Source organism: Tenrec ecaudatus, chromosome 15, assembly GCF_050624435.1.
Source record: "Tenrec ecaudatus isolate mTenEca1 chromosome 15, mTenEca1.hap1, whole genome shotgun sequence".
Lineage (NCBI taxonomy): Eukaryota > Metazoa > Chordata > Mammalia > Afrosoricida > Tenrecidae > Tenrec > Tenrec ecaudatus.
The window spans coordinates 5,681,171-5,695,169 of NC_134544.1; the positions used below are offsets into that span (position 1 = coordinate 5,681,171).

The 13,999-nt window shown below is 45.4% G+C and overlaps 1 protein-coding gene across 1 annotated transcript in view; it reads left to right on the forward strand.

Annotated features, from left to right (window-relative positions):
• The first annotated feature begins 429 nt into the window (after positions 1-429).
• NETO1 (neuropilin and tolloid like 1) overlaps positions 430-13,999 on the forward strand; it is a 127,620-nt gene continuing 114,050 nt past the window's right edge. Inside the window, exons 1-4 of the mRNA XM_075532713.1 lie at positions 430-457; positions 2,430-2,483; positions 2,728-2,865; positions 9,075-9,323. Coding sequence (XP_075388828.1) covers positions 430-457; positions 2,430-2,483; positions 2,728-2,865; positions 9,075-9,323 — 469 coding nt within the window. The remainder of the gene's footprint in view (positions 458-2,429; positions 2,484-2,727; positions 2,866-9,074; positions 9,324-13,999) is intronic.

Sequence of the window (13,999 nt, forward strand, 5' to 3'; positions counted from 1 at the left end):
CCCGCCCGCCCGCCCCGGGTCCCGGGCTCCCCGCGCCCGCCCGCCCGCGCGCCCGCCGCGTCCTGTGACAGCTGCGGCGGCGGCGATGATGCAGAGGAGCCTGCCGCCAGCGGCCGAGTGATGGTGGCGCCGGGCGCCAGGCGTGTGGCGAGCGTCACGGTGGGGCCGGTGGCCTCACGGCGCTGAGCTAGCGGAGGCGAGTCAGGGACTCGCAGCTGGTCTGCTGCGGGGCTGGGAGCCCCTGGCCACCTCCCCGCGCCCGGGGACTGATCCCCGGGCTCGGAGCCCCGCTCTGCCCATCTGCGCCCCGAGTCGGCTCCGGGGGGCAGATTGACGTTGTTGCCACTCGGTCCTCTCCCCGCCTCCGGACGCCTCCCCGTCTCTAAATGGAATTCGTGGAGCTCGGAGCCTCGGGTGTAACGCACAGACATGATCCATGGACGCGCCGTGTTGCACAGTGAGTCCCCGCCGCCGCGCGCTTCGCGCCCTCTGCGTCCGTCTGCTCCCCCCATCCCGCCCCTAGCGAACGCCGCGCCGGACCCCGCCACCCCTGGCTCCCGGCAGGTGGAAACTTTCTGGATTGCAGCATCCGGAAGCGGGGCGTGGGGATGGTGGCACGCCTGGGCCATCTTCTCCGCTGGGGTCTGCCCAGGACTCTTGGCTTTTCAGGAGCCGGAACCCACCGCGGGGTGAGCCGGGCTCAGGGCTTGGTCCGAGGGGTGCGTGTGGAAGGGAGACCGGCGTGCGGGCTCCTGGGAAAGGATTCAGAGGGGCTCACTACTCTGCCTTTCACCGAAACTACCCTTCTTCCTGATTTCGGGGGGGCCCTGTCGCCACGGCAGTGCGTCCATGAAGCCCACCTGCACTCGGTTTTGAGCGCTGGACGCTGGTTGTTGCTTTAAGAGTGTGGTTATAACAGCAGTGTCAGTGTCGGGTGCGGAAATAACTAGAGAAATTAAATCCGGAGATTCCTGTGTGTTTCACAGAACTGAGCAAGGTTTGGGGTTCTCTCTCTGGGACTTGCACTTCACTCAGCAGGGTGTGCTTAGGTGAGCACCACCGTGCTTTTTTGGAAATAGCAGAGCCGAACCCTCCAGACATCCCTCCCTGATGCATTCATCAAAGATGCGTTCTGCGCGCACGCGTGTGTGTGCGCAGCCGGCGGGCGGCGAACTTCCCATCTGTACCATTCTCTACCAAGAAGCACACAAGCAGCCGCCGCCTCCTCCCGTGGTTTTCTGTCAAAGCAGGTGGCCAGTCTAGAGACTTTGTATTTTCTTTTCTCCAACTTAAAGCAATGCAGGACTCCGTGCCAAATCATATCGCCGGTATGTCTCCCCATCAGCGAAGATCAAGGCCAAATAATATGTTTTTAATAAGCACCTGCGGTGGGCTTTACAGTAGGCTATTCTTTGAAGGATATCCTGGCCCGAGCATTCCCTTTAAGCATAACTATGATTACACACCGCGTAGAACCAAGAGAATCTATGGAGTCGAGCAAAGGCTTCAGATCAAGCAGAAAAAGCAGGCGAGTGTGAGGACCCGATGGCTTTCCTGCTTCCCTCACTTTCGTTTTGTAAAAAAAAAAAAAAAACGTCCAGTAAAACCCAGAGGGTGGAAAGGAGAGCGAGCAGTTCTGGTTAGCCTGGGCCTGCCCAATTGGCTAGGTTGGCTTCTTTTTTTATACAAACACACAGATCCATCTAAAAATGCTTACAGAATTGACCTTTCTCAAAAAAAAAATATCAAAATCTATTTCTGGGTAGCACCAAGTGCTAAATCTAAGTGCAGACTGGAAGACAGCTTCATAGGAAGGAGAATGTTTTCTTGTTAATCCACTATGTTCTTATAATGTTCATTTTTATAAAGCTGCTGTTTAAGGCCTCCAATCCAAGTTAATCTGTGTGACTTCTTACCAGTTCTGCTCCCCTGCCTCCCCTCCCCCTTTCCCCCATCCCCCCACCCCCTGTCCAGAGGAATGGCCTGGTATTGTTAGTATCAAATACAGCCAGTGGAGGAGGCCCTGCTCATGCTTGGGTGACCCCCTTGCTATTTGTCCCTGCTGTCCCTTGTTTTCCCTGAGAGACTTCAATCATGCCCTGTGGAAAAGGTAGAGCCCAGGCCCTGCTGGGTACTGTCTGTGGCCTTAGTACATGACAGTGTGGCCCTGAGTCTTGTAGGATGTGTACTCCCTTGGGAGTTCCAGCCATATCCCTTCACGACTTGTGATACTGGCTCCAAGGCCCCCAGGGGACCTTGTTCTGTACACTTTCAGCCAGATTTTCGTGCCCCATCGAGGATGAACAGTGAGCGCTGGGCCAGTTGCTCTGTGTTGATGCTGTTTGCTCTCTAAATTGCATTACTTTGTTCTTAAACTTGACTGTGCCAGTGGACACTCATTTTCTCTAATTTTTTTTTTGCTGTTTCAGTTGTAGCAAGTTTAATCATCCTTCATTTATCTGGGGCAACCAAGAAAGGAACAGGTATGTTTCTTAAAAAAAAGTGGAGTGGAAGAACCCTAATTTTCTTGCATTTTCCTCTGTTTTGCGTATTCTTCTTATTACAGACTCTCTGGAAAGCTTGTAGTGTGTATAATTGATTGGTTTTGATGAAGACAACATTGAGAAATTAATTTACTTAATGGAAATTATAAGAATGTTCCTCTCTATTTTTAATCTTATAGACATTTGGATGATGGTGCTTTTAATATTTATTTATGTATTACAGAAAAGCAAGCCACTTCAGAGACACAGAAGTCAGTGCAGTGCGGAACTTGGACAAAACATGCCGAAGGAGGTGTCTTTACCTCTCCCAACTACCCCAGCAAATACCCCCCTGACCGGGAGTGCATCTACATCATAGAAGGTGAGGAGAGAGAGGGAGATCTTGCCAGAGCCCTCTCTCCAACTGGGCTGGACCATGGACATTACAAAAGTGGGTTTTGGAGATCTCCTGCATGAACATATCCAAGCAAATCAAGTCACAGTGGAATTGGGAATCAAGCTGATAGTTGGAACATTTAGGAATAAATTATTTGTGTCCCCATTCTGGGACACAAAAGCAAATCAGTGATTTCAAAAGTTCTTCTGGCAACTGAGTGACTTACATAAGGAGTAAGGGGATGGATGCGTTGTTGACATAACATTTGTTAATCTGATGGGAATGGTTTGGAAAATGAGTATTCTATTAGTTTAATAATCATTAGCATAATCCACACATATATATGTCTACTTCTTTTGTAGCATAAAAATATAAAGCATGTACTGTAAGTGGAAGATGTATAGTCCTACCTGCTGAAAACATTGGTTTAGAGGACCACGGTCACTGAGGCTTATTCTCCAGGTCTAGAGAATGTTGTAACTGTAGGCGACATTGAGCCAGTTCCTACTGAGCAACCTTGAGCACAACAGAGCAAAATACTGCCTGGTCTCGACCCATCCTTATATCCTCTCAGACTTTTGAACTTGTTGTAGACTCTTGTCCACCCATCAAATTGAGGGTTTGCCTCATTTTCGCGGACCATCTACTTGACTGGGCATATTGATACATTCTATTTTGACACCTCATCTCACACACTTTGGGCCATGTTAGTAGGAGGGGCCAGACCCTGGGAAAAGTGTTCCTGCTTGGTAAAGTAGAACCCACTGCGGTTAAGCTGATTCTGACTCAGAGCAACCCAGCAGGACAGAGTAGACTTGTTTTACAAGGTTTTCGAGACTTTAAATCTTTCTTAATTTTGTTCTGTAGAACAACTGGTGGGTTCGAACTGCTGACTGTGTGCTTATAAGCTCAGTGTATAACTCACTAAGCCACCAGGGCTTCTTGGTAAAGTGGAAGGTCAGTGAAAAAGAGGAAAGTCCTTGGTCATTTGGAATAACACAGTGGCTGCCACAACGTGAGGAGGAAGCAAATTGGGCAGTGTTTGGCTTGTTCTGTTGAAGATAGGCAGCCCTGGTGGCGTAGTGGGTCACAAATTGGACATCTCTGCTCTGAGGGAGAAAGAGGAGGCTTGTGGTTTGGTAAAGATTGTCAGTCTTGGAAACCTCTAGGGGTGGTTCTGCACTGCTCAATTGGGCCACTATGAGTCAGCATGTGACAGTGTGAGTCTGAACCAGTTCAACAGCATGTAATCACAACTACTGTTTGTCCAAGCATGGTGACCTTCCCCAGGTTCTGGTCCCTCCTGATGACACTCCCAAAGTGTAATTGTATATGTACCTGTGTAGAGATAGGGTATGACTGGGGACCACAAACAGTTTGGAGGGTCTTTGTATATGGTGTGAAGGCTGAAGAGGTGGACAGTCCCAAATAAAGGAGCACCCAGGAGTCCATCTGTCCTGCTCATGAGAGTTTGGACTTTCTTTTGGAGACATGGGGTGCTGTTGAAACAAGGAAGAGCCTGGCTATGTAGTGGTTATGAGTTGGGCTGCCAACCACAAGGCCAGCAGTTTAAAAACACAAGCAGCTCTGCAGGAGAAAGATGAGGCATTCTCCTCCTGGATTGAGCTACTGGCTGAGAAACCCACATGGTTCTACCCTGCCCTATAGGGTCGCTGTGTGTTGGAATCAACTTGTTGGTAACGAGCAAAGTAATGAGCTACATAACATGACGGTATTCTGATGAGGAAGGGACAGAAAGGAGGCCACAATAATAAGTGATTGCAAAGGACCCAGGCCTGACCTAGAGAGGCTCCTATAGGGTTGGACATAAAAGATGCTTATGAACTTGGATTGAGGATATGAGCACAAGGAATTCTGGTACTCAGTTAAGGATCTCAGCTCGGTGGCTTGTCAGAATGAATTTCCATGGATGAAGGATGCAGGTGGAGAAAGAAAGTTTAAAGGAAAATCCTTGTGTCTCATTTTGGTGTCCAGTCAGAAGCCTGCCATGAAGATTGCTTAGGTGGCTGTGGGGTGCAGTGGAGATATCTGCAAATGTATTGTTGTACCGTATATACTCGAGTAAAAGCCAACCAAAAGATCAGCCAAGGCACTTAATTTTACCACAAAAACTGCATAAAAATGTGCTGAAAACTCAGCTTATACACAAGTAAATACTGTAATTCACAAAGTGATGGTGTGTGAGCTTGCTGTGAGGAACAGGATGTCCCACAAATGTTTGGAGCACTGTTATTCAACTTAAAAAAAAACAACACACAGATGCCTGGGATCTTTCTGGGATTTTGGAGTTATTTGGTCTTGGCTGGAACTACGGGCATCATTATATTAGAATAGGCCTGCATGGATGCCAGTGGCAACTGGAAGAGCTGGTGTAGAATGCCAGGAGACCAAACAGAAGAGAGGTCTGGGAAATGAGATAAGGAATGGTCAGAGTGGGCCTGACTGGGCTTTAGAAGGAGAAGCTGGAGAGCCAGAGCAATGGCCCAGCAGCTGGTGGAAGAACTGCCCGGAGAGATGAATGTGCCCATTGGGACAACAAAGAAAAATAAGCCAGACATGCTCCTCTTGCCCTTGGCTCTTCAGGGGGTCTCAGTACGTTTAAGGTGAGCATGATATTGACCAGGGGAGCAGCCAGTTCCCAGGAAAGGAGGGGCAGACTGGTGGGAGATACTGGGGGGCTGTGGAAGTCACAGAGTAAGATGGACTCTTCCTTTCCACCCTGTCCATTGGCTCTCTCCTTCCTCACCGTCCTGCTTTCCAGCCCCTCTTCTATCTGCCCCTCCTTCTTCTCTTCCTCTCTCCCCTTTCTTTCATCCTCTTTCTTTCCATTAACACAAAAATTGTTCATATTGAATCCCAAAGAGAATAACCTTCTGTGACTTAAAACAAGATAAGAAAAAAAAACAGCGAAAAAAAATAATAACCATTTCTTAGTGAGAGACGGCTGTGATAAAGTACTTAAGTGACGGGTCAGTCATGGTGAGGAGAGCTACTATTTTGCATTCCACGTGGTCTGAGAACTAGAAGCAAACTTCTGTCCGCAGGAGTATCCTTCTGATGAACACTTCTCCAGCTTCCTAAATGGTCAGAGAGACTCACAGGGTTGGAATCCCCGTGGCAAGGAACCTCTGTTTTAGAACCTTGTGATGGGAGTTTTGGTGAGAAATGGAGCTGCAAATGGCAGCTTTGTTTAGGGAGTTGAGCTTCAGTATCTTCAACCAATTTGCATGTGCTAAAACCATTCACCTATATGATTATTTTAAATCTGCAACAGAAAATATGGGACATGTTTATCTTTTATAAAAAGACCAAGTGCAGTGATTTTCCTATGAGTGCTTGGTTGATTCCAACAAGTTGGACCAAAGGAAAGGCGATTGTCCATCTACACCCGAGAATGTTAAAAACTATGTGATATGGTTTCTGAAAGGAACCTTTGGACGTACTCATCCATATGAGATCAAACTCAAGTGGAAATGCGAATGAAGATGTGAATCCATGAGTTACTCTCAGATGGCTATTCGTTTCTTAATAAGGAAAACAGGCAGGTACTTTTATAGCTGAGAAGTTACAATTAGGTAGAGATATAAAGAGGGAGATTCATGGAAATTAGCTGAAGACTGTCCTTTTGTTTCCTTGACTTTCCCCATTCAAAGGAATGCAATGTAATACTTTTATTTACATGGAAAAGTACTATCCCTGATGCTGATATAGTTTGTGTCTTCAAAAACATGTCAGATTGGCTCAACTGAGTGGAGATAAGCGAGCGTGTATATAATAAATTACAGTAATATAGAGATGAGTAGCATACATCGGAGTCATGTTTACATGGACCTAGTCTTTTAAGTGTTCACTAATTTGGACTTGGACTAATACATTGGGATAACAAACCAACCAATGTGATTTCCATGGAATCTTTTAAGGGTGTTTTTGAATGTGCAGATCTGCAGAATGTATAGAATAAGTATGTTATGATCATGACTACATTTGCTGACCTTTCTGATGTCCTCTGATATCAAATAAAAGCCTTTCTGGGTTTCTTGCAAGAGTTATTCAGGTCGCTCTAAATTGTCCCTGTAATCAGAAACATTTTTCAAGATTATAGATAATCCTTAAAGTGCACTTTTAACACACATTGACCCTAACCAATGTATTTTCCATTTTCAACTTGGCAAGCACCAGGTTACCTTAAGCTTTACCTAAGTGTTACCTTTCATTTCCAAGGTGCTAATTTCCAGATCCCATGAAATCGCAGCTCCTAGTAAACTGGAGGTATCCACAGAGCAGTGAGCTTTTCTGTTTAAGGGCATCAAAGTGATATTCAACGGTCAGTGATCCTCCTGGGAGCTGCTGACCACAGAGTAGCCAGAGCCCTGCTGTGACCGGTCTTCACTTCTGCACTACAGGAAGGAGGTGGTCCCAGGAGAGGCTCACCAGCTAAGAAGCCCCCAGAGGGCTCAGGCAACTGCTCATTTCTTAATAGAGTCAGAGTGTATTGGTATTTTAACATCCATAGCAGCCCTGCTGGTGCATAGATGGGGGCCTGGCTGCTAACAGATAGATGGCGGTAGATGGACAGCAGTTCCAACCCCACTGAGCAGCTCCTGAGGAGAATGACCTGGTGACCACTTCCCATAAAGATGACAGCATAGGACACCCTGCTTGCGGGGCAGCTCTGCTCTGTTACTCGGGGTTGTTTTAAGGACACATGGATTAGAAGAAACTGTCATTCTGGGCATGTCCTGGCCACATAGGAGTTGGAATGTCAGATGTTGAGCTGTCCAGGCCATGTCAGGGGATCCGGGTCTCCACAGAGTGATGGATGTGAAGGGCTTGCAGACCTATGAGGTCTTACAGAGTTATAGAAAACATGGGTTATGATAAGCTCAGTACATTTCACACAGTACATTTCAACACAGAGTTTTGGGATGGACTCTCAGCTAAGTTCTGAGGAAAGGAGGGCAAGAAGATGTGGTTCTTGTCTTGCAGTGTTTCCCAAAGTGGATGAGGCTAGACCCTGGGGGTGGGGGTGGCGTGGGGCTGGAGCAATCCAAGAGGGAAGGCACTGTGAAAGCAGAGAGACCTATGCTTTGTCTAGACCAGTGGTTCTCAACCTTCCTAATGCTGTGGCCCTTTAATACAGTTCCTCATGTTGTGGTGAGCCCCCAACCAAAAATTATTTTCGTTGCTACTTCATAACTGTAATTTTGCTACTGTTATGAGTTGGGCAAACCTTGTTAAAGGGTTGCTTGACCCCCAAAGGGGCCACGACCCCCAGGTTGATAAGCACTTATCTAGACTATCGTACAATGGTTTTATGACAAGGGGGTGCTGGGTAATGTTTTTGTCCCTAAAGAGGGCAGTAGGTCAATGTGTTATGTGAATAGATATAAACAAGTTGACAAGGCATTTTATTTAACCAAGAGTCCCCCTGTGGGTTGAAGCTTAATAAGTCAGAGGTCTGTAGACATGCAGGAAAATGGGTATATTGAAAACCTAGATAGGACATCCTAGATAACCAGTTTGGAGGGTCTGAACTTATTCTTGTGTGGGTGTGGATTCTTGATCTTATAATAGGATCATATCGATCATATTAAATATTTGTCTCGTTATCCTGTAGTTCAGCACAGAATAACTGAAGTTTAAACTCGAGGGTGATATGATTTGATTTGTGTCCTTGAAACAGTCCTCTCCTTTTTTCTTGTCTAATCACTTTGTTCTTATCAAGGTATCCATTTGGGATTAATTGAATGTTTGTGCTCTAAACCATGTGATTCTCAAGGAGTTTCTGACTTGATACTTGGGGTCTCTTGGAAATATGGGGGAGTGCCAGAGAAACTCTTCTGTATTTGTAGACCTGATCCGGCAGCTTTTTTTTTTTTTAGGAATATTCTGGTTTGTTACCACATCCTTAGACTCAGAAAGGGTCAAGCTACTATCAGAGTAATAGTCACTGAAGGGTTGTTGTCTTTGGTAGGGACCATGTAGACATTCTTATGGTCATAGTGGCCCTGAGGATGCAGTCTATTATACACCTAGTTTGCATTTCCCCGTGTGTCCTGCTCAAAGCTTGATCAAACTTGTGCAGGTACCGCTGGAAAGGAATTAAACAAGCCAAGTAAAGGTTTTGAAAAGCAGCCTTCTGAACGCACTCTTCCTGTCCTTTACTCCTTCAGCTGCCCCGAGACAATGCATTGAACTTTATTTTGACGAAAAGTATTCTATTGAACCTTCTTGGGAGTGCAAATTTGATCATATTGAAGTTCGAGATGGACCTTTTGGCTTTTCTCCAATAATTGGACGTTTCTGTGGACAGCAGAACCCACCTGTGATAAAATCCAGTGGAAGATTTCTATGGATTAAATTCTTTGCGGATGGAGAGCTGGAATCGATGGGGTTTTCAGCTCGATACAACTTCACGCCTGGTAAGTAGGGGCTCTTTTCCTTTTTTTTTTTTTCCATTTTGCCAATCTATTTTCCTTCCTGTGTCTCGATTTTCACAGTCCCAAAACTTTTATAAGGCATATTATAATTGGTTCCAAGAATTCTCTATTTTTATTTCAAACCACACATTGTCTTTGCATAAGTTCTGAAGGGGGGCGGGGAGCATGTTTCCTTAAAACTATATTTGAGATAAAGCAGAGTGGACGCCAGGGTCCACGAAGTCATCAGCACTGCCATTAATTACCCGGGCATTCATTATTCTGAAATAAGTAATTTGAGAGACAGGCTGTAATAAGGAAACTAATTATATGCAGAAGCCCAATAGATGCGCAAAGGCAATTGTGGTGTTGTAAAATGGTTCCATCAAAGTGTTCTTTGGAGAACTTGAATGAAAAGTTCATTTGTTCTGAAAATTATAATAATTTTTGAAGCCAATGGATCATGTTAAAAGGCTGCCTAATCTCTTTTGAGTGATGCAAACTCCTAAAGGTTTGAATAAAAGGAAAACTGTGTCCCATTACAGCCACCTATGTATCTGCAAAGGGCAGACAGACATTATTGGCAATTATAAAATTATGCATTCTACATCCAATTTCCTTTTTAACCTTCTCATGTAAAACGGGGGCTGTGAGGCTGACTGGCATGGCTCTTGTTGTGTTATCAGGCATGGCAATAAAAATGGTCTTTCACGTTTCAGATTGCAAGAGCACAGAGATGTATTGGGTCAAGATTTGCTGAAGGAAAGTTTTTTAACGTCAAAAACTGACGCAAATTGTGTAGAATACATTATTGTAGATAATGAATGTTTAGATGTATTTTTTATCTGTTGCTTTATGTAGGCTTTCTAAGGCACTGGGGGAATTTGAAGTATCTATAATTTTTTTTTTTGATGTTGTTGTTTACAAAGGTAACCTTGGTGTAGGGCCAGAAGGCTCTGCTTCAAAATGGAAACTTACAAAAAGAAGTCACAGGAAAGGGGTGGTGCCTTTGGGGCATGTTACATAAATCAGACATTCACTATACTATGTGGATCCACCTGAAACATTAGGAAAAAGGTCAGCAACATCCAGAAGGACCTCTCACTTGAAGTGTGCTTTGCTTATATTGGATTGCTCAGGGCAGTTGTGGATTTGATACATGATTAGGAATTGAATTGTTGTGGTCCGAAAGTGATGAATATGTAGATTCATTTGCTTGTCTGGTTCTTCTTGTGCTAATGGCAATGCATGGTTCATTTTTAACTGGTCCTTCGGGGTGTATTCAGAACCTAAGCGGAGGGGCTAAGCTTTGGTTTAGGTTTCTGTGAGTTAGCTTTCTAGCTTGTGTTTGCTGATGCGCTGAATCTCCCTGCAGTGCAAACCTGAGCTCAACAAGGGCTGCAGGCTCCACTTGCACAATTGGTCATCGTGGGCTGCACTACTGGCGTTCTTGTTTGGCTGGGGATTGTAAATAATCAAAGAGGGTCACCCAAAGTCACGTTTCTTCTTCTTAAGCTTTCCCCCACCACCGCACTGCCCATTTTACGTCTTCGTGGTCATTGTTAGCTGCCCTCCAGTCTGCGCAGACTCAGAGCAGCCCCTGTGGAGAGAGTAGACCGGGCTGCTCTGTAAGATTCTCAGGGCTGTGCCTTCCGGACTTGGATGGCCAGATCTGTATTTGAACACAGCCCGGGTGGGTTCCATGGGGGCAACCTTTTGTGTATCTGAGTGCTTAATTCTGTGAGTCACCTAAAGCCAACCTAAAACCAAACCCACTTCTGTGGCATCAATGTCAACTCTTAGTGATTCACTAGGGCAGAGTGCAACTGCTCTAGAGGGTTTCCAGGGCTGTGATCTTTCCAGAAGCAAATTGCCTCATCTTTCTGCCATGGGATGCCAGACAATTTCAAACTACCCACCTTCTGGTTAGAGGCCCAGTACTTAACACACTGTATTACCAGGATCCCTCCACCAAGGGAGGAGCAGCCATAATTTGTAGAAGGGGAGCCATCTTATTGTCAGAAACAACTGAATGCAAAGGGAATAAGAAGAGATGGCCCTGAGACTTGAGGGATGAGTTTGGAATGGGCTGAAGCTTCAGTGCTTTGTTATTTTTTAATTTTGCAAATTTTATTGACATATTCACATATTATAGAATTCAATAGCTCAAACAGATTTTAAAGCGTTTAAAATATTTCCTTCTTTCTTGTACTCATTATTATTAGCTCCTCATTCTCCAACCTCCCTTGGCGTAGCCCCAAGAAACTTAACCAGTTGCTGTCTGTAGATTTATGTATCCTGAACTTCATGTAATGAAAAATATACAAACACAACAAGCAACCCAAACCTCAAAATGGAAAGCTCTATAGCAACAACATAATTAAAAATTAAGAAACCTCAGTTGAAAAGAACAGAAAATAATAAAAACTGGAGCAAATTTTAAAAGATTGAATAAGTGATAAGTACAAACAAATTGATCTTGGAAGAAGAAAAGGCAAAATGTTCCTTAAAGGCAAGGATGGTGAGACACAGCTCACGTACTTTGGGCAGGTTGCCCAGAGAGGCCAGTCCCTGGGGAAGGACTTCGTGCTTGGTAAAGCAGAGGGGCAGTGAGAGAGAGGAAGGCCCTCAAGGAGATGGGCGGGCATAGTCGCCGCAACAATGGACTCAAACCCAAGAACAATTGTGAGGATGGAACAGGACCGGGCAGTGTGTTGCTCTGCTGTACACAGGAGCGACTTGATGGTACCTAACAGCAACCACCACAGCAAAATGATGAGGTGTTTTCATTTTTAACCCAAGTACATCTGCACTAGGCTACTCCCCAGTGCACTCTGTCTGATAGTAAGGTTCTTCACATCCCTGGTCAGTGATCAGAGGTGAGTCATTGGAGCGTGGAATCCCCATGGGCACCCTGCATTATTATTATTATTACTATTTCTTATTAATTTTTTAGGCAATAGAGATTGAGGGGTGCCGGAAGATCTGCCTTTGGTCTATGATACAAAAGCGGGACGACAGAAAGGAAACTTCACAAAGTGCCTTGTCTCTGGATTTTGACAGTAAATGGTCCACGTCCTGAGTGGCAGCACTCTACAGAGCATGCCATAGGGAGAGGTGGCATTGAGGCAGCCTAGTCTTTAATGCAGTGCTTTCCCAAGTGGGCAGCACCACCCCGTGGGGTGCTAGAAGCCTGTGGGAGGATCTACAAAAGCAGATACCTATACTTTATCCTGAGTTGTGGGCAATAGTACAAAAATGGTTCATTGCCAGGAGGGTTCTGAGTGTTTGCTTTTGTTGTTGTTGTTTTTCTTTTTTTCTGAGACAGTTCAGTGGGGCGGGCAGTAGACCAAATAAGTGTGGGAACCTATGAGCTAATGAAACAAAAAGGGTGTGTGGATTAGGGATAATTTGTGCAGCTTTTAGGGAATCTGCCTTTGAGCTGGCGTCACTTGTAATTGTGTGTGCTTGGGGTTGTTGTTGTTTTTTTAATTTTTTATTATACGGTGTTTGCTTCCAGTGGTGATCATGGGAGGCTGAAGGGGAAGACCTCCTTAAGTCAACTCAAGTATGTGCGTGACAGGGTGTGAGCTCTAGCGGTCCACAGCCAGAGATGAAGGCTCATCCTCCGGTCTCCACAGAGAGCCTGAAGCCAGTTGGACAGGAAGGCACTGGCATGAACGCTGGCTTTGACTTCTATGGGGCTCCTGACCTTTATGGTTCTTATTAAGTGCTGGATAGCTCCTTCCTACCTGCACCCACACCCAGTCCCAGGGGGAGGGAATGCTGCTAGTGCATTGTTGTTTTCACAGTGGGAGCTCCTTGAGCCCCTTGTTGCAGCCACCGAGTCATTCCATCTCATCAGGGGGTCTACCTTTCCTTTTGTTCCCCACTGAGCCTCTACTTTACTAAGCTTGAATTCCTTCTCCAAGGACTGGCTCTCCCAATGTGTGTGAGATAAAGTCTCACCATCTGCTTCTGAGTAGCATCCCACCCATACTTCTTCCAGGAGACATGTGTTGCTTCCTCCAGAAGACCTTGATAGTCCCAGTATTCTTTCTTTGCCAATGCCACAACTTAAATGCAACAGTGCTGCTTCAGGTTTCATTGTCCAGCACACATGTGCTTATGAGGTGACTGAAACACCATGGCTTGGGGTCAGGCACACCTTGCCTTACTTCACCTCTTGCTTTCTCACTGGCCTTCCTAATGCTTGTTTCAAGGTGGGGTGTTTGACATAGCCCCACTCCATTCAGAAAGTAAAGGTACATGGGGAGCCATATGGAAATCAGAAGATTTCGTAGTGAGTGTAGAACCCAGACATTGAAAATTAATGTCACTTCCATGTTTAATGGCATCAAGCCCATGTACCGGGTAGCTCATTTCGGCCTGTTTAGTTTTTCCCAGCATCCCATTCGGTGATAACTGGAGTTCCACCAACAATTGGCCTCTAGCCTCCTCATCGAAGCCCATCTTGCTTGACAGGCAGACTGATTTGTGTCAGTTCTTATCTCCAAATTTAATTTTTTTACAATAATCTTTTTTTAAAAAAGTTTTATTCGGGGCTCATACAACTCTTATCACAATCCATACATACATCAATTGTGTAAAGCACATTCGTACATGATTCCCTTCGTCTTTTCTTTTTTACTCAGAAAAAAAAGATAGCCTTTTAAACA